Consider the following 21726-nt stretch of genomic DNA (forward strand, 5'->3'; position numbering starts at 1 on the left):
TCCTCTATTTCTGATTTCAAGGGATGTTACTCTCACGCTAAAACAACACTCTTTCAGATAAGAAGCCGTACATCCTTAAGGAAATGGTCTCAGCACTCAGTTTCCTCATGTTTATTGGATGGGATTGAATATATACAAGCAGAACAGTAAGTACTAATATTTTCTAAGATATTTTTTAATTTATAGATGCACTTGTTATAACACCAAATATTGACTATACACAATATTCACTTCCTGGATAAGTACAAGTTGCCAATAAACGTCATCCTGGTTGTTTAATCTCTGTAGGGTAGTGAGATTAAGTGTGATAATAAAAACATGTTCTCGTTTATTATACGGATAATATATATTTGTTGGGCGAAAAAATTTGCGTTATGATTTGTTTGACATGGCTTATTGGGGGTTAAGTATATCAAACTGTTAATATTTGGTGCTGCATTTTATTGAAAACTAAATCTTCTTTTAAAAGAATTTTGCTGTAGAGCATTTATTGATATACATCCTTAAGTAATACATGATAATGATACGCCAATTGATATCTGATTCCTTGTTATTGATTTGAAGTTTAATATTTGAAGTTAAATATTTACAAAATTTCAGAACAATAAAGTCCCCTATGCAGTCTGGGCGGACTCCGAAAAAGGAGTAAACTCCGAAAACGGAGTATTTGGCACCGTCATGCATTGCGATTTTCTCAACTTCTGTTTTGTAGCTAATGTAAATAATGGAGAGTTGCCTCCCTTTCCCGTAAAAACGTGATTGAAAAATAGATTGAAATCCTTCAGAAGCGTGAAAAAAATATGGAAACGACTCAGAAATGATTAATCTTAAGAAAATACTTTTAAAAAAGTGGAAATGTTTCGGTAAACAACAGGAAAAATACATACAAATATTAAAACTCATACGTGGTCGACCAGGACTTATAAGATAAGAAAATCGGACTTCAAATTAAGACTTGGAAGTATGGAAATTGAAAATTAATTGTTGCACTAATGTAAGTATTCAAGCCTTTAATATAAATGATTTTTTTTTAAATACGACAAAATTACGATGTATACAAGGTTTTAAGAAGTGCCGACTTGGCGAGTCAGCGCGTGATCAAAAGAACGGTGTAATGACTACAAACGGGATAAAAAAAACTAACAGTAATAGTGTATTTCACACCATAGCACATAAATTATCTTTAATAATAGTGAAATCATGGAAAAAAACATTAATTTATTCACTTTATTGGCTTCGTCATCGGAAACAGAATTGACAAACTTTGACAGCAAATAAAATTTGATTTGCCCAACGAACGTATATTTTTGCCAAATACATTCTGTTGAAACATGTCTTATAAAGCATTTAAACGTATTTTCAGACCTGCATATGAATAATCCACTTTGCACAATCAATTTTCCTGAGTGCCCTGTTTTCACGTAAAAATGGGATATTTTGATTAACTGGGCATGCGCCGAACTCCTTTTTCGGAGTATTTTTTCTTTTGAGAAATCACTTCCGTTTACTCCGTTTTCGGAGTCCGCCCAGACTGCTATGTATTGTTTGACTTGATTATTCATATTCATTTTGAAGATAGATTATATGTTACTGCGATATTTTTCAGATTTTCTGATAAACAGTAGCTGTCGAACTGAAGCTCAATAAGGAAATTTGGGTTGACAGGCCGTGGATCTACAGTTCCATCCATAGAAAAAAAAACCTGTATATTTACTGCGCAGAAAAGTTGTGCATAGCTTTGGACTAAGTTTAAACTAATTTAGGCAGATATTCTGTGAAATTTTCAACATTAAAAGATTCCTGAGACATTTTACTATATAGTTGTCATTACTTTACTTGCCTCTGAATATTTTTTAAACACCCTCAATATATAGCCCCGTAAAGTGAAACAATGTGGATTGTTTACACTTTACAGGTCAAAAATGATGATATTGATCTTAAAGTTAAAGCAACATAATTCACTATCCTAGGTTGGTTAAATAAGGGTGTTTTGGAAAAAATTTGGGGCAATTAAATAAAGTGGTGAATCAGTAGTAAAAATTTTCAGGAATTTTTTGGCATGAAAATATTTACAGATTACTTGTATATTCCTAAATTAGTTTCATAAGTCCAAAAGCTTGTGTGCACTGAATATACAGTTTTTGTATGGATGGAACTAGCTCCATGGTCCATCAACCCGAATTTTTTATGGAGCTTCAGTTCTGCAGCTAGATAAACACTTAATTAGAGACTATTTTTGATTTCTGTCGCATGTTTTTTTTTGTATTTTTTATTGACGCCTATTTGTAATATTAGACAGGTCTTGTCTTTTATTGATAATATATACTTAATTAACTTACAAAGACACTGTAAATAGATTATTTCTAAAAGATTAAGAGTTCTAAGACTTATTTGACATTTTAATCGTTGACCCTGAATCCATAGGTGTACATTTTCACTAAAAATTATATAACATTTTGAATTTCTTTTTCAGAAATATTTTCATTTTTTTATATTTCAGTCATGAAAATGTAGTCATCTTTACAAGAAAGCATAAAATAACCACATCCCAGTAGTAGAGAAAGTGTTTTGTGACTAGTAATAAAGGAATTATTATATAGCAATGGGGGAGTCAAAGAAGGACTTTATGATGAAAAGGGCCATGAATAAGGGCACCTTCATCAGTGCTTCAAACTACAAGAATCGCTGGTTTATCCTAGATGACCAATTCCTCAGATACTTCGACGGAACTTTAGATGTAAGTGCATTATCTTGTCAGATTCATGTAAAATTTTACCTGCAAGGCTAAAATAAATTATCATCATGCATCATTGAAATACGTACCCCCTGCTGATAAAATTTCATAAGCAAAAATTTAAGAACTTTTTTTAATTGAAGAAAAAATGACAAGAAAAGAAATAGGCATTAAATTTCTACTGTTTATTGAGATTTCTATTTTTAGCAATTTTTATTAGTTTATTATAAACTTACTGTTTGAAATATAACAGAAAAAAAATTCCCTCCCTCCCTCCCTCCTGGGTCTGGAAACCTCCAGGCGGCAATTCCAAACAAAATATTTTTAAAAGATGGCCTGAACTGATTTACCTACTGTACATGTAGGTATCTTCTCAGAGAAACAGGATTAATAATATTAAAAAAAATAAATGTTATCTTGATGTATGAAGCATTTACTATGGAGTTGTGCAAATAACAATGCCTGGAAAATCCACATTTACTGTAAACATATTATAAATTAATGATAACAATTATCATATGATTATATCCTCAAAAATGAAATCACAATGAAAGATTTTGAAGCTTGGGGATTGCTAGTTTTATATCACATGAAAATTTTTTTTTTTTGATTTGATTCAATTCTGCTGAAAACTGAAGCAGTACTGTCAGTATACATGCACTTCAGGATTTATCTACTGTATTTAGAAGAAATTATTAGATTAAACATTCCTCCTTTTATGTAAGTGTAGGCATTTGGACAGAGTTTTTGTCACTAGACAGATTTTCTTGAGAGTTATAATTCTGCAGCTAGAATATGTTATTTGTTTGACTTGCATGTTTACTGGTAATTACAGTTCACATTAATCACAAACCACTACAATTTTGCAGTGACTTGATATTTGAGCAAGTACATTTTTCATCAACAAGATTTGGCTTATAAATGGTCTAGGCTATACAATATTAAATTTTAAGAAAATGAGACTAATTTTTCACAGTATATGTCAATCATTTTCTTTCATGTTTGTTCTTTGTGGGGTCATTGAATAACAGTCTTTTCAAAATTAGATCCTTCATACTCCTTTGTTTTAATAACATAATGTTAACAACATCCTGGTGTATATATAGTCACAACATCAGCCAATTCAGCGGTTAAAATATTGTGAGTCTGGACAGGTCAGACGTGTGTGGCTTTATTATACACCATTTGATGGGGAAACAACAAAACTTGATGTAACAAAAACTCTTGAGCACCAAAATTGCTATCAGATGATTGATAAAGCATTAAGAGAACTAACTAGTCTTGGAAGTGGATATAGAAGTGAGTATAGAGAAGTGAATGTAGAAATTTGAATCTTTAGTAAGGGATGAATTTTATTTGAAAGGCTTATGCTTTGAGGTCCTACCAGCAACAAATCAGACCAAAAGAGAGTGAAGAAATATAAATTTGATTAAGGAATAAGGAACCACTCTTTGAGTATTAATTATGTCATTGAGGTGATAATTTTGGTCGGAGCGTGCTCAAATAAAATAATTAAAGCCCAAAGGGCTTTGAAATAGATTTGAGCACACCCCAACCAAAATTATCACCTCAAATTATTCAAAGAAGGATTCCTTAATACATGTATTCATAATATTGATATACGTAATTCATTAGATATTTGAATTATAAAGGCAAACTCCGCCTGCGCCCCAATTATACGTCATTTGAAATTATTGGACTGTATAGTACAAAATCGATACGCAGAGTTATCGCAGGCAAAGACACTGAAAAATTTAGTAATAATTTTTGGTCAGGTTATATGATATTGATATGTACCAAAATAGAGAAATTTTTTGCCCAGGGTCAGCTGGGCCTTCTTGAGTTACCTAGGTTGGGTCTCAATTCACATTGAAGTGAAAATGCGTTTATTTATTTTTTAACTTGTTTTTTACTCCAAGCCAGCTATTGGCAGGCAAAAGATGTTCATTGCATTGTTATTATTAGCAAGGATACTTCAAACAAAACTTATCCATTACCCTTTAGACAGGCTTATACATGCATTTGATGCTTGGATTAGGCACAATTGATGTTGAAGTTAAAATGCATTAAAACTTAATAAAATCTTGTATTCTAGTCCTTGGTATTTATCAAGGAAACTGAATGGTGATAAGAATTATGCAAGGATATCTCTGGCTCATTTAATCACTAAGAGTGAAAATGCATAATTTTTTTCCAAAAATTATCTATTCTGTTCCTTATAAGGTAATTTAGCAGATAAACTAAGAGCATTGTCTTAAGCACATAGGGCAAATAAAAAATGTTCCTTATAGATTGTTTTCAGATCAATTGCCTTAATCCAATTATTTGATTCTTATTTTGTATGTCTTTTTTTTAATTCATGAATTACCAGTAATTTAAAGGTTTATTGTATAGACCTGCTTTTGTGGATTTGATATTATCAATATTAATTAAAGACTGTTTTCATAATTCATAGATTTGTGGTGGGGGGGGGGGGGGGGGGGTCACCAACAAATTAACCATGATATTAAAATTGAGCCAAACTCGTTAGTTTTATTGACTGATTAATAAACAACTCAGATTGGACAGATCTCAGTCCCGTAAGTCATTATAAATAAGCAACCCCAAATCATGCACTATTATCATCCCCCTCTTCTTCATATGTATTGATTGACTATTAACATCTTGACTATATTTTCATTTAATTTCATTTTGGTGACTTACAAGCTAGGCCCTTCAGTCTCATGTTAAATCGTTTCAGGTATAAAATCACCAAAAACTGCATCAATCAGTAAACAAAATTTAGTGTTTACATGACATGGTTATTTTGTGATTTCTCATTTACAAACTGGTTGGTATAATGACCACTGGCAAATAATTTTTTCAGCTGAGAATATCAGAATGATATGTATACCTGGTAGATAAATTATAAACAGATGCAAGACACAATAAAGGACTAAATTATATAAGAAATATGTGTATTCATCAATGATGATATTGCTTAACTCACAAAATTTTCTTGCATTCAATTAAAGTATCAGCAAATTCATCATATATCTAAGTTCAGCAATCTACAAAGAATTTTAAGAATTTTGCATTGGGAAAGGAAATAACTTTGTTTCAGTGTAAAGTGAGAATTCATTGACTGCATTTTTATGTATATACTAATTAAGACGGTATTTCTGTTCAAAGAAATTCAGTGAAGATTTTAGAGGTTAAGTAAACATATTCTAATCATATCCATCATAGACAAATACACTAAGCCAGTGGTACAAACTTTGGAAAGATAATGTGTGTATATTGTATGAATACCTCTCTTAAAATTGATTTATTGTTTTGACCTTTTTGATAACTGAAAAATCAGTTGTGTACAAAAAAAAAATATGCCAGAGAGATAACGTATACAAATTTATAAATAAAACTACACCAAATCAGATGGTACATAAACTGAGAAACATGTAATACATGTATTGTGTATAATGTGATCTTCATCAAATTATATCCTATCTTGGAGTGTTACTTGAATTGATTGATCCAACAAACCCAACATGGTGAGATGTAAAGCCACGAAGTCCGATCACACAACCAGTCTTTGTGCTTTCTAGTTAATCAAGATGAGTGTACATATATAAAAGCTATTATGCCTATATTTGAAGTACGTACACGATACATTTTTCAACATTTCATTTACATGTAAATCTGTCCTATAATTTAACCATGAAGTCAGTCATGATGATATATATTAAATTTATTTCATGTACACACTTAGCCCAAATGTGGCGTCTAAAATAAATTATTATCCAGTGCCAGGTTCAACAGGAAGAATTGTACAGCTAATATTACAAAATAGGACTAGAATTCAAGCTGTTCATGTTTGCATATTATACATGCTGTTTGAAGGGTGGGGTGTTCTTGTCCAGATCTGTGTAATTTTTCAGGGAGGTTAGGGGTCGAATTTGGACAAGAAATAAACTTACTCTTTTGAAATGAGCATCTGAGCATAACGGACCCATATGATATATAAATACAATCAGGTATTTTGCACTGGTGTTGAACACTTTAATGTCAGAAATTCATATTCTTTTACAGACTGCAGGGGCCAACTCTGTCAAATTTTTCATCCACCTACGAGAAACTGAAGCCCTTTAATTAACGTGATATATAAGCCAAACATGCCACTTTTTATGAGGGATGTTTCAGTACATGTAGATGGAATTGCTTTGGGTTTCTGAAAATGATGCTACGTACGATATTAAAAGAATGAAAAACTTCAGTCCTTTAAAATTTTGTCACTAATAATGTGACTGAATGAAATTTGGTGATAAAGTAGGTCATACATATAAGTCTGTATATAGTGAACAAGGAAGCGGAGGGCCCAGGAAGCTGTCTCTCTGTCTTCTGTGTATTATGATGTTATACATACACAGCTAAAATCAGTGCATGCATCATCCTCTACTCATGTAATTTATGCCTTTTATCAGGAAATAGAATATTCATGCATTATTTTGATGAATTTAATCTTAAATTACATATGTCACAATGATAGCTGGTTTATTTATTTAGTACTTATACATATTGTACTCTGTGAGAGAGACTACAAATGTTTCCTCTCCTGTTGTTTGTTTAGTCTGTAAGTTATACATGTATAGTTTCACTTTTTCTTTACTATTGAGCTCACCTGGGACTGTGATGAAAAAATTGTTGAGCTCCTTTTTTTAATTATTGACATATTTATACCCCTGCTCCGAAGGAGAGGGGGTATACTGTTTTACCCTTGTGTGTCTGTCTGTCTGTCCGTCTGTCTGTCCGTCCGTAACAAAAATTTCTGTCGTATTTATCTCAGCAACTATTTATCGCAGATGCTTGAAATTTTACACAGTGTTTGTTAAGGCATGCCATATCGTGGAATATATTTTTGTACCAATCAGACGTCAACTTCCTGTTAAATGACGACTTTGTTTATTTTTAGCCAAAATTTTCAAACAAATTTTTGTCAAAGAATTCTCAGCAACTGTTTATCGAGATGCTTGAAATTTTTACACAGTATTTGTATAGGCATGCCATATCGTGATATGTATTTTTGTACCAATCGGATGTCAACTTCCTGTTTAATGAGTACTTTGTTTATTTTTAGCCAAAATTTTCAAACAAATTTTCCTCAAAGATTTCTCGGCAACTATTTATTGCAGATGCTTGAAATTTTACATACTATTTGTTTTGGCATGCCATATTGTGGGATATATTTTTGTATCAATCGGACGTCAACTTCCTGTTAAATAATGACTTTGTTTATTTTTTAGCCAAAATTTTCAAACAAATTTTTGTCAAAGATTTCTCAGCAGCTATTTATCGCAGATGCTTGAAATTTTAACACACAACGTTGTATATGTTTAGGCATGCCATATTGTGGGATATATTTCTGTACCAATCGGATGCCAGCTTTCTGTTAAATGTTGACTTTGCTTATTTTGCATATTCACATCAGAGTGGGGGTATCACTAGTGAGCTCACAGATATCTTGTTTTAATCATTTTATATTTCCTAGAAACATTAAATAAATATCATCCAAACTTGGCAGATTAGAGAGGTTGAGATTTTAAACATCTACGGGTACGCGTACGTGTGTTAAAACTACACGTACACGTACACGTACACGTTTATGTAATTTATCAGTTGAGATTTCTTAACTTGTAGGATATAAATGTGTACGTAAATCGATGCAGTTTTGTGACATGCATTTATTTAGTTAATTCCAAATAAATGGTAAATTTCTTATCAATTTTCATGCAAATAAAGTTTAAAAATCTATATAATGTATCACAAGAATACATTCACTCATCAGTAAGATTTTATTTGTTGTAAAAAGCTACACGTTTGTACTTACGTGTAGACGACACTCTACAAGTTTAGAGAACGTGTAGAAACCATGTCGTCACAAAAAGTGATGACGTAATACGCGAAGAATTTAGGTGATTCCCCTAGTTCACGTACACGTACCCGTACACGTTTGAAATCTCAACCTCTCTATTATAGCAACCTTGTCTTGTAATAAAAGCACCAAAAATTGTCCAGACCCCTTGATTTTATACATGCATGTTTTGCCATGTTAAGCATTAATTGTTTCATAATTATTTCTTCCATGATTTACAGAAACAAAATAAAGAAAAGGGCAGGGTTGAGTTACGAAAAATCAAAGCAGTTGAGACTGTAGATGACTTTGTTTTGGATAAGAAATCCAATGTATTTCAGGTATGTGTGATATATGCAACTGTTCAACTCGATCTTTATCAAAAAGTCCAAGCTCTTGTTAAAATTGTTCTATAATATAATATTATAGAAATATAGCTTTCCTTCAAATAACACATTTGAAGTCAATTGTGTTATAACTTGTAAATTTATTGTACCAAAATGTCAAATTTGAATAGTGAAGGAGATTAACTAAGTTTGAGTACTGTATACAGGGTTATTTTCACCTCATTTAAATTTCGCCGCTCTACACTTGCAAACAGTTTTCACTCTAGCTGTCCTGAATTTGCTATGACACAGTTGTGTTGAAAGGAAACTGATTTGAGACATTGGAATTCGCCCAGTCTTAAATCCACCTTCTGACAATGAAGGTGAAAGGGGCGAAAATAAAACGGGGACGAATATTTCCCTGTATACAGAATATGACTGTATGACCCAGATAATCATAAAAATATGGTAGAAAAAAGTATGATAGATGTAATCAATATTTGCTTTTGGACTGCACATATATTGTTTATAATCTGACATGTGTTTCAGGTAGTCCATGGTTCCCTGAAGAGTAGTGACATATTAACCTTGTATATTGTTGCAACAAATGATGCTCAGAGACAAGACTGGGTCACACATCTCAGGAAAGGTCAGTAATGGATTGCTGGCTGCAGGACTTCAGTGGACTTTGTAAAATGAAATTTGCTAAATCAAAATGCATGCATCTACAGTTGTGAAATTAAAATATTTAACGTACAGCCCTTCTTTCCAAATTTGCCTATACATGTATTGTGTATCTTGTGATGCAAAATACCAATTCCAGTCGTAATTCTCAGATGTACAGTGGCTGGTCAACTACTAAGTCACTATGGGCCATTCTTGACCAAACTTGCATTATTGGTGCATCATATATATGCAAAAAAATGATTCAGATTTCAAATATTGCTGCAGCAAATGACCTTTATGGGTGTATATTTGGATGACCTTGTTTAAATTTAGAACAAGTAGGTCAATTCCTGGAAATTATTTGCCTTAGCTTGACTAAATTTGCAAGGATTAAAATTAATGTATTTACATTCAGTGTATATTTCCTCTTGTGTTTGCATTGGAAATCTGCGACATTCAAGTTACTATGAATACACTTTAAAAAGTACTAATTCATGCGCCATGAGCACAAATATAAACGTCACCAAGTGTTTTGAGTATACACATATTTATTTTTGTAAGATTAAATGAAACGTTCAACCTTACATAACCAATTTGATTTATTATACTTTCATGTTAAATACTGAAATCTGATTGGTTTAGAGGCAGTTGATAATTAGTTCTATTACCCTTGGCGTTAGCAACACACTTAGCAACGGGTAACACAACGAATTGTTACATGCGCATAGATTATGTGCGTACGGTTCGCGGTAGAATTCACGTCATTTCTCTATAAAAGCAGTAAAAAATCTCTTAAATTAAGACATTCAGTATAATAAAATAAATAATGCCTGTTTGGGAGGATAACAGTTGAAATTGACACCCCTCGAAAACCATTGTCAACCGACGCGAAGCGTAGGTTGACAATCGTTTTCACATTATATATTTCTTTATGAAATTAATTAATTGATCGCAAAAAGGAACAAAATTTAACCAAATTATTGTTAAATTACATCAGTACGTTAGCCAAAAGAAACAGCCATATTGTCTGCTATGGGAATTTGTGTCTGATATTATCATGTTTATTTCGTGCAGTCCTGGTTTTTCTTGGGTCGCTGTATGTTTCAACCAATCAATAAATAGGGTGTGTACAATTCAGGCTGGCTTTTTCTGTATTACTATGAATTAACTCTAAGTTTCCGTAAGAAATAGAGGGAATCATACTCTGTAGATGTAAATAATAAGGCTATTCATATGAATGGGTATATGACTTTGATACTTATAGAATTATAACATGAACCTGATATGAAAGGTCATACATTGCCTTTGCTAGAAATCAATAAATAGCTGAGCATGTACAATTTATTTAGATAATATATGGTCAATATGTTACTTGAGACTATGCGGTTATAACTTAAAAAGATAGCTATGTTTTCAGAGAAAAATATGCTTAGTTGCTTAAACACTGGTCTATGTGGTATTTGTATTCTATGATTGCACAATGTTTTGTAGCTGCTGAAAATGCTGAGGCGACATTTATACCTAAGTATCACAAAGGGGTATGGATTAATGGCAGTTATACTTGCTGTAACCAGATTTCAAAGAATGCCATTGGCTGTGAAGTAACTTCCACAGAGAGAGGTAAAATTAATGGTATTTTTTTCTGAGTGACTTAGTGCATGTACATGTATTGCAATATGTTGTACCGTCAGGCTGGTTTCTCAAACCTATTTATGTCATATCTGTCAAGTAAACTGTTCATAATTAATTTACCAAGTACCCCTCTATTCATTATAATTATATAAATTATGACCAATTTGATTATCGCTTTGTTTTGAACAATGTTTTGCGGTCAGCTCTTACCCACCTTTAAGGCCTCTTTTTTCATGATAACTGATTCCCCACCCATTCTCATAAATTTCTTGATCTTTGTGTCAGAACCAAAATAAAGCACTGTTTAACTATCACACTGGCGTCGGAAGCAAATTGAAACTGGGAGGGGGGGGGGGGGGGGGGGACTAGACTGATCCTCAGAAAAAATATTGAGAGAAAAAATCCTAATTCCCAAAATCATGAAAATCCTAATCTGTGGTGGAGGGGGGGGGGGGGGGGGGGGGGGAGGAAGAAGGTAAACCCTATACTTCCAACATAAAAATTCTTTCTGGTCATCCTAATCCGGGGGGGGGGGTCTAGTATGCCTTTGACTCCAACTTCTCAATCTTTCGAAGGTACATTAAGAAACAATTAAGGAACTGCGGAAAAAAAAGTGGGGGGGCTGAACCTTCTATTCTGCTATATGCCTAATGGTTAGGTCTAACTTCACAAAAGTGGGGGGGCTAAGCCCCCCCCCCCCTCCCCCCGGTTCCGACGCCTATGTATCATTATCCTTGGAGTTAACCCAAATCCTATCATATCATGAAAAGGCAATGATAATGAATTGGGTCTTTCTATTGTTTGTTTTGTATTTATGTAGAGTTTGGTGGTGTTTCCTCAGCCCTTCCCCCACCCCCTTCCATCCCTCTCCCATCACCAGAGCCCACACCCAAGAAGGTGGTGGTAGCAGTTTACAACTTTTCACCCACAGAAGATGAGGACTTGGCACTCTTGCAAGTAAGTTATTCCTGGAAAGACTGACAAGCCTGATTAATACAGGACTTACAGAAACCATATCAAATGAATGCATCTTTGAATCTCCATCTTTATACAGTGAGAAATAGGACTTCAAAACTTTAAGGCTGCTGTTCATAAGACCATTTTCAAATGAACTGATAATATTTAAATTGAATGAATTCTGGTGAAAACGTTAATTCATTTTGAACATTCAGCTCATTTCAATCGATATCATTATAGTTATACGTTTATCATGCAGGGTGAAGAATATGAGATTTTGGATGACTCTCGAGAACACTGGTGGCGAGCCAAAGACAAGGATGGGTATGTGTATGGATGATGAATTTGAAGGCTGATTGTGGTTTTCATGAACCCACATTTAAGAGACTGTGCTTTATAAATTAAAAACAACAGAAACAAATACATACATGTAGAAAACTGAATACCATTGTTTGCCATTGTAGGAGATCTGGTTATATACCATCAAACTACGTCAAAAAGAAATTTGATCTAGAAATGTTCGAGTAAGTATTTTCATATCAAATTCTATTTTATTTCAAATGGAAGCCTTTCTGTATCTGCTACTAAAATTATTCTGGGTACATGTATGTTCTAAAACCTTCTTGCAATTTACTTCTTCTGAAGGAAAATTTGAAAGTCACTGAAAGTACTTTCGACTGATATTTTCTGTTATCAGTTTTAAGATTCAACATATTGAGTAACATTTGATCATCAAAAATATATGAACTGACAAATTAAGTAGAAAGAAAATACAATCTTATGAAGATAAATCAACAATCAATTATTAATACTGTAGATTCCTTATTTTACGCTAGTACTTAATTCCGCGATTCAACCATTTACCATCAAATCGCGAGAACATAAAATCGCGAGTGCCGAAATTTTATCTTACTTTCATGTTGTTTACATGTGTCCCAAAATTAAAAGCGAGATTTTAAAATTCGCGAGACGGACTTCTCGCGATTTTACGCGGATATTAATTCCTCGCGTTTAATTAGGAATTTACAGTACCTCTATCCCCTCTTCTCTTTCAAGTCAAAGAAAAAAAACCTATTATTAATATTGAATCTTCTGTAGCATTCATTGAATGGTTATGGTGGTGTGTGATCTACATGTAATTCTGGGTTTTTTTTTATTTGTTAGTTGGTATTATAAGAATTGTACACGTGAAAGAAGTGAAGCCATACTTAGAGAGGAACAGAGGGAAGGTTGTTTTCTGGTGCGTGAATCAAGTGCACCTGGCATGTTTACATTATCCCTACTTACAACAGAAAAGTGAGTACCAATTTCAATGATACATATGCAAAGGTATTATAACTTTTATTGCATTTGTAACTCTGCCTATTTAATTAAGGAATAAGGAATCATTCTTTGAGTATTATGAGGTGATAATTTCGGTTGGGGCGTGGTCAAATCCAATAAAGCCCAAACGGCTTTATGATAGATTTAACCATGCTCCGACCAAAATTATCACCTCTTAATATTCAAAGAATGATTCCTTATTACTTATATTTATATTATTTCCAATTTGTACACTTTAAAGCAACATTATTTTAAAACCACTATTTTTTTATGTAGCACATGCTACATGTATGTATTACTACGCGGCGCAGCCATTACCGTTTTTCGGTTATGCTATAAGGCACGCCCATTTTGTGTCACTCATGTTTTATGAAGTTATTGGGTTTGGGGTTCAAAATTGATTCATAATGTTATCACAGACAAAGACAGTTGAAAATGTAAATATTATTCTTTAATTCTTGTATGGGTGTATTTATGTTAGGCACTCTCTGTTCCTAAAATGATTGTAGGAAAATGTGGATTTTATCAATTTTGCAATTTGTAAGATAGTAAATTTGTAGTGATCCAGTCGAGTCACAGTCCCTGTGACTTGAAAATTCCTTCCTACATGCATCTGAATTAACTGTTTCAGTGATGGACAAGTTCGTCATTATCATATAAAGAAGAATGACCAAGGATACTACTACATAGCAGAAAAATACGCATTTCCTTCAATATCTGAGCTTGTGCATTATCATAAACACAATTCTGCGGGTAAGTTACCATCATAAAGTCTTCAACTATCTACATGTAATGGCTGTAAGTGACATGTTTTACTTAAAAAATGTACACACATTTATTCTTTTAACTAAGGTACATGTAATCTAAGTCAATTAAAGCTTTTTATGATCAAAATTTGTCCAGTTTCTTTTGCAGTCATCACATGCAGCATTATGTTTTCATCTTCTCTTGAAAGACTATAACACTTCAACCAAATTTTGAATGAAGTTTACATTAATATTGGGATATGATATTGTACAAACTCAATGTCAAATAAGATTGACCCTTATTGTAGATTTGATCATGTACATGTACCAACTCCATCTCATGTTCGAATGCAATTTAAAAAAAAAATTATGCACATTACATAACAACCATGTCACCACCTTTCAAAGTGCAAATTACCAATAGACATACTTTGGATAAATTTGAACCCACTTGTGAATTACGTCCCTGTGTGTATTTCCTTAATGGCTGGCTCATTGAATGTTGTAACCATGTAAACCAAGTCTCTGTCTTAGAGCTTTAGTTTGAGAAACGCATTTAGAGAGGGAAGTCCATGGTTCTGATCTGTCATCATCCTTAATTTCTTCCCTTTTACTTTTAGTATATTTATCCACTTGACAGTGTGTACTATTTAAACATCGTTTAACATATTTTGTCACCAAATGTGTCCATTTTAAAAATCATGCACTACTATGTTATATAAGTTCCTTAATTAATTTCAACTGGCATTTTATCTCCATCCATTGCATTTAAATATGGTATGCTGCAAAATACTCATAATTACCAGGTACTGAAAATTTCTGAATTAGGGTAGATATTATTGCAATGTCATATGTAAAAAAAAAAAAAAATATTAGATTAAGAAACAGATTAAGAACACATTTCTAATGAGAATGAGGATTTTAATTCCTAAATAGCTGGGATATTTGAATATTGAAGCCTCTCAAAATCCTCTAATTAACAGATTAGTAATAGTAAAAAATTGCCTACAGTGTTTGAAATGATTTTACAGAAAACCGTATTGGAAATATACTTCTAACAATAAAACTCGAATAGTACGAACACGGATATAGTGAAATTTTGGATATAGCGAAAGTTTTTGAGTCCACGGTAATAATGTTAACAAACCTTTGCAAAATTTTAAGGTTATAACAAATTCGGATTTACAGATATAGCAAACTAATTTTGAGTCCTGTAGCGGTTAGTAATGACAAAATTTAATTAACACTTAAATTTTATAACGAATTTCTGTATGGTTTAAAAAGTTTGCACTACAATTCAACCTAATAGTTTGAATGAATTTATTTTCACATAAATTCTTCAATTTACAATCCGATTATAAAAGGTATCAAAAAAATGTATTTTCCTTCTAAGCCTCAATTAGCAAAAATTGTAGTCTGGTGAAAAAACATGTATTTAGTGAATTTGCTAAAGATATTATTACGAATTCGTAATACTGATATAACTAATAATGGATATAACAAAGTAAATTCATTGGTCCCTAGGACATTCCTATAACCAAGTTTTACTGTACATGTATTTAGAAATGAACAGAATTTTAATTCCCATCAAGCAAATATAGAAGTATTAGTTAATTTTGTGATGATTGAAACCAAAACCAAAATGGGATAATCATGGCACCAGTAAGTAGTGTTTGCTTATCACAGGAGATTTTAAGATACTTTTAGAGCAGTAAATAATGCTATTATATTTGATATTTTGATTGACAGGGCTTGCTACCCGCTTAAAATCTCCGCCCACAAGAAGTGGCACAGCAGCTCCTGCCACTGCAGGCTTTAGTTCTAGTAAGTACTGTTTGTTTGTCTGGAAGATGTCTGTAAATGCACTTTGATAAATGATGATGATTTTTACAATCCACGTACTTTTAAGCTAAAATTTATTTATTCATTGATATTAAATCTTTAAGAAAAAAAATTAACCTTCTGTAAAATACCAATTGGAAAGTAGAATCTTGTGCTTAGATTTTAACATAAGCTAGGAGAGACTCGGTCCCAATTTCTTTTTTATGAAATTTGGTGAGAATAATTTCATAAATGTCATGTTACAGGTAAATTTGAGATTGACCCATCAGAGATTTCTATTGGAGACCAGCTTGGGGCTGGTTGCTTTGGAGTAAGTATGTTTAGCATTGTGGACAAGATTTACGGTGTAGTGACGGTTTTGCACAAAGTCTAACCCAAAAATCCATCTGAAATTTAGCATGTTAAAAGAAAGGATGTTTTGACTTCTGAATTGTGGTTGGCCTGTTACCGTAAAAGTTTAGCTTTAGGTCGATAAATTGGGTTTTTAAATGTGATTTGTAATTCAATTAATAACATTTGGAAAGATTTTGATTTAATAATTTTCATTTGATAAATATTTCCAAATGCTTGTACATGTAATATAATAATTAGTTACTTCCCTTTGTCATTAGCCTCATCCCAAGTGCTTTATAAATACATGCTGTTTGTGTTACAGACTGTTCACGAAGGTAAATGGCGTGGCAAACGTGTAGCTGTAAAGATGATGAAAGAAACAGCCATGTCAGATGAGGGTTTTATTGAGGAGGCTAAAACCATGACGTAAGGACATTTCAAGTTTTGAATGATTTAATAGTGTTTTTCTCAGTTATACTCCCCCTAGCTGACTTTTGGGGAAGATTGAGTCTTATTTTGTACATATGATACATTTTCATTTATCCATTTTTAGACAATTAAATCACCAGAATTTAGTCCAGCTTTATGGCATTGTAACAAAGAAGAAACCACTTATCATTGTTACAGAACTTATGCAATATGGTAAAAAAATTTTTTTAAAAGTATTCCTTTGATTTTATGTTTAGATATTCATCTGAAATCAAATATTTTCTATAAAAGGAAAGGAAATATGTTCATTTTTAGTTTATTTCTTACAAATTGTGAATCCAACCTCTTGTTTTGTTTTTTTAGGCTCATTGCTTTCATACTTACGGAGACATAAAGCTCGCTTGTTGGTTAAGACTGCAACTTTACTGGACATGTGTTCACAAGTTTGCAATGGAATGGCTTATCTAGAAAAGAGGAAATTCATACACCGTGACCTGGCTGCCAGGAACTGCCTGGTGGGACAGAGCACAGTAGTCAAAGTGGCAGACTTTGGACTGGCAAGGTATATCATTTGTATATTATGTATTTAAAGTAATTTACAAGTGTAATTAAGTGGAGTACATGCTTAAGTAGTTGCATTTGTTCTTCAGTATCTTATACATTTATATACTGGCTATGAGGACAATACGAAGTTTATTTTCCATGGAGATGCTACTATTTCCTGCCACAAGGGGGTGCTTTACTTAGCAGTGCTCTTGTTATGTTTGAATTAAACCTAGAAGAAACTAAAGAATGGTGCAGTTTATAGAGGCCTAGATTGATAGAGAGCAAGTTTTTTGCATTTAATGGATTATCACTATTTACATATATCATTTGCTTTACTACATTGTACTTACAGGTATGTGATAGATGATGAATACACCAGTTCAACAGGGACCAAATTTCCTGTCAAATGGGCACCCCCTGAGGTTCTAAGCTACACTCGCTTTAGTAGCAAATCGGATGTATGGGCATATGGTAGGAAGGTTTTCAATGCTGCAAGTATATGTGGATTTTTTTAACAGTTTGTAAACTGATCCTTTATAAATGTATTTCAGGTGTTTTGATGTGGGAAATATTTACTGGTGGAATTATGCCATATGATAAAATGAAGAATGTGGAGGTGGTAGATTACGTATGCCATTCTAGACAACGATTAGAAAAGCCAGCTTCTTGTCCGGAGAAAATTTACAAAGTCATGCTTCAATGCTGGCAACATGTATGTATTTAATTCTTTTGTAGTTGTGTCATTTGGCAAAATGTATAATTACAATGTATTATTTAGCCAGTATTAATATTACTGGTTATATCATTCCAGGTATGTTGTACCTTTATCTGCATGATTGAAAAATTCCTAGCTCACTAGTTGCCTGATATAAAAATTCTAGAAATCATAAAAACATTTAAGTTCACCTGCACATGACCTTCCAGGTGAATTTGCAACCAAATGTATTTGTTTGAGTTCACCAAAATTTTGCACCTCTCATTGAGGTGAAGACTTCAGCCAGCTTTCTGAAGATGGTGATGATGATTGTCTCCCTTGATACAGCTCGGTTGGATAAGTTTGTTCTATCAAAACGCTGATTCGTAAAGTTAAACTTTATTTATAGAGCAGCATATGCTTAGCTACCCTGTAAGTAAAATGATAACCTTGCCTTTGGGACTTAAAGTGAATATTTTACTAGTCTGGTAGCTAAATTATTGTCAGAAACTATAGTTGCAAAATACTAGTTTAATTTTATTTTGACTCGAGCAATTTTCCCTATAGTTATTATTATTATTAATTATTACATGTACTGGTATTATGTGCTGAAATTCACTTGTTGAAATAAATATATCGCTCATGTATTTTGTCGAATGCATATGGGGTTCTATTTGAACTTGGAAATCCATGCAATATCATCATTAAGTATGCAAAAACCATGCCACCACCACCACCCCCCCCCCCCCCCCCAACCCCCAAAAAAAATTGTAAAAAACATGTATGTGGTTTTTGTATTATTGTTCGTTCACTAAGGTAGAATCACAGTAATTGATTTTATGGGGTAATAGGCCTGTGTGAAAAGGCATGTTTGTACTTCCTACACAACTTAGAGTACATTCTGATGAAAATAATTCAATTAAGAAGCACTACTCCTTATGTACAATATAAAGTAATCGCATGTTGTTTTTTTCTCTCACAGGAAGCAGACAAGAGACCATCATTTAGTGACTTATTACAGCTTTTAAGTGGATTACTTGAACAAGGGAACTATCCATATATTAGTACATAATTGGTTTGTGATCTCAACAGATTTGGCATTGTTGAATTGCACGTGAACCTAGCTTTATTCTACAATAAACCAGTATTTATAGAGGTTTTCTCTAATAATTCTTTTAATGGATAATTTCAACTCTTTAGCATGTTATTGGTTTCCATGACAATCCTACCAAAAAGTTTTATGCTACCGGTACTCTCTGAAAAGCTTGTGTGGAAACGAGTTTATTCACTGCAAAATAATTGTTTATGCACATATTTGCATTTCTGTTATGCAATCTGTATAACAAAAGTTTGCAAAAGCTATACTAAGCAATTTTTTTTTTTACATTTTTATCTACACAAGTTTGTTATTTTGTGTAACAATCAAGTTTTATAAAAGAAAAAAAAAAAGAATTTTGATACTTGTAAACAGTGCTTCCCCACAGTACAACTGTTAACATGACATTGTTCTTCCATATTTGTTTTTTTAACTTGTACTTGTTGTAATATTGACTATATTTTTTGATATTGATTGCCATTCTGAAGTCAGATTGAACTTCTGCATATTCAAATCATATACATGTATTTAAAATTTATTATGTGAAAATTATGATCTTTTTTATATGCTTTTTTTTGCAAGTAGATTATTAATTGTCTGCTAAGTTTTAATTGGGTATCAATCATCATATAACACATCATCATACCAAATACTTTCATGTACTTCATTTGTGAATTAGAGGGGGTGTCTTTCTTTTAAATCTGTATACTTTATAGTTCATATAAAGTAAAATTTTAGCAATGAAGAAGGGCTTGAGTGCCTCACTTCTTCTGCCACCTTCTTAATCGCAAAAATTTTACTTTATATAAATTTACTATTACTTTTCTTCATAACTGTGAAGTAACATTTTCATGAAAAGTTTAATGTAAATGTACATGAACAAATCTCAGTTAAGAACTTCGAAGAACAAAAAGCTATGGTCAGTTAATCATGATGTATAAATATACACTGAGTTTTACTTTTTCTATCAATTCTTTATGATATGGACATGTTTTTAATCTTCATATTTCTATGTATGAATATTTTCATTATTTTTTTTTTTTTGACTGAAGAGATTTTTTTCCCGAAACATTGTAATGATGATGGGGGAATAAGGCATATAAAATGCCTATACATGTATCAGGATGGATAAGATACTGAAAAATATCGACAAATCTGATAATTCTTTTACAAAAAATAACCCTTAAATAGGTTCAATACTTGGAATATATTGGTTTTAACTGCTGTATCTGTACCAAAATCTTCAACTAGTATCATTTTTTTTAGACCTTCAATGCCATTTTTTTATAGAGTGGATCTGTTAAATATATTTTTTGTCTTAGTATAATTAAGGTCAAATAGAAGTCGAATCATTTTCAAACAAAAACTTTGAATGATGATCAATATACATTAGAAATAACATTTTGTATCCCAAAAATTGATATTTTAGGAAAATAATACCAATCCATAAATTCGTATGCAAAGTCACGTATAGCATTTACATAAGGCATTTTGTAGATACTGAAACGGCTCGGTGGTTGGAGCATCAAACCTTTGATATCTCTTAAGAGCTAGGCATTTTGGGTTGAGGCTTCATACCATCAAAACTTGCATCAAATATTTTCTTATTTTCTTTGTGTCATTTGAAATAAACCGACTTTAGTAAGAAATTGTGCTTTTGCAAAATTGTATTATATTATTAAAAGATAAATTTTGGTGGGAAAAAAAACTTTACAAGTTGTGTTTTACGATTAAACCAATGGGCATTTGCGCCATCTTATTCCCCCATCTTCTTCATCTAAATTGAATCAGTTGAATTAAATCAGTTTAATTATACATAAATGTTTATCGATTAATAATGCACAAAAGATATGCAAGTGTAATGCCAGGTAGATTATTCATTTCATGTTTCATATGTACATGCAGTATTTGTGTAGATTGCCAGATTTGATTTAATGCTGTGATTTTAGTTAGAGAAGTTTCACGTTACATCACCTGTTGAGTATATCATATATACGTGTATGCTGATAACTACTTGCAATACCAACATTCTTTCTTGAACTGTTATAGTAACATTGTTAATTTATGTATTACTTTATGATGCAAAATAATATAAAATTTCATTGAAGTTGTTTACTAGTATTTCTAGCCCTAATAAACTTCCATATAAAATTCATTGACTGGAAGCCAAGATTAGAATTCTAAGAAATGAACCAGTATTAGGATATTGGTCCACTTTGATAAATCAACCATTTTTGAGCTCTCTTTTTGTTAATTAACCTATTTATCAAAGGAAGGATGTACAAATATCAATTGGAAAAAAATAAATCACGCAAATGCTAGATCCGTGCCTTCATTTTATAATTTCCGCCAAATTGTCTATAAAAAATAATTTTTTTTTGTAGGAGGGTCTAAAATTCCCATTAAAATTAAGCTTCTAGGAGGCAAAGAATGTATTATTTTAAAACAAGTCAGTAGATGGGCATTGTTAAGATTTGAGCTGCAAACTTTTAAATTTAGTAATTTTCTATTTATA

The 21726-nt window shown here is 32.3% G+C and overlaps 1 protein-coding gene across 1 annotated transcript; it reads left to right on the forward strand.

Moving 5' to 3' along the window:
- Nucleotides 1-6: 6 nt before the first annotated feature.
- Nucleotides 7-21324, forward strand: LOC105340387 (tyrosine-protein kinase Tec). The gene is made up of 18 exons (XM_011446411.4): nt 7-146; nt 2501-2737; nt 8864-8962; nt 9497-9596; nt 11105-11233; nt 12066-12202; nt 12462-12526; nt 12667-12726; nt 13367-13498; nt 14157-14278; nt 16021-16095; nt 16359-16423; nt 16769-16872; nt 17000-17088; nt 17239-17437; nt 17774-17892; nt 17973-18133; nt 19098-21324. Exons 2-18 carry the CDS (start codon nt 2603-2605, stop codon nt 19185-19187), a joined length of 1881 nt encoding a protein of 626 aa, XP_011444713.3. The 5' UTR covers nt 7-146; nt 2501-2602; the 3' UTR covers nt 19188-21324.
- The last annotated feature ends 402 nt before the right edge of the window (nt 21325-21726 follow it).

This window comes from Magallana gigas, chromosome 2 (assembly GCF_963853765.1).
Source record: "Magallana gigas chromosome 2, xbMagGiga1.1, whole genome shotgun sequence".
Taxonomy (NCBI): domain Eukaryota; kingdom Metazoa; phylum Mollusca; class Bivalvia; order Ostreida; family Ostreidae; genus Magallana; species Magallana gigas.

Bases quoted from the DNA above. Each gene is read 5' to 3' on its own strand.
- LOC105340387 (XM_011446411.4), top strand. From the start codon at position 2,603: ATGGGGGAGTCAAAGAAGGACTTTATGATGAAAAGGGCCATGAATAAG. The intron at 8,963-9,496 runs GTATGTGTGATA...CATGTGTTTCAG, and splicing joins AGAAATCCAATGTATTTCAG to GTAGTCCATGGTTCCCTGAA. The intron at 16,424-16,768 runs GTAAGTATGTTT...TTTGTGTTACAG, and splicing joins TTGGGGCTGGTTGCTTTGGA to ACTGTTCACGAAGGTAAATG.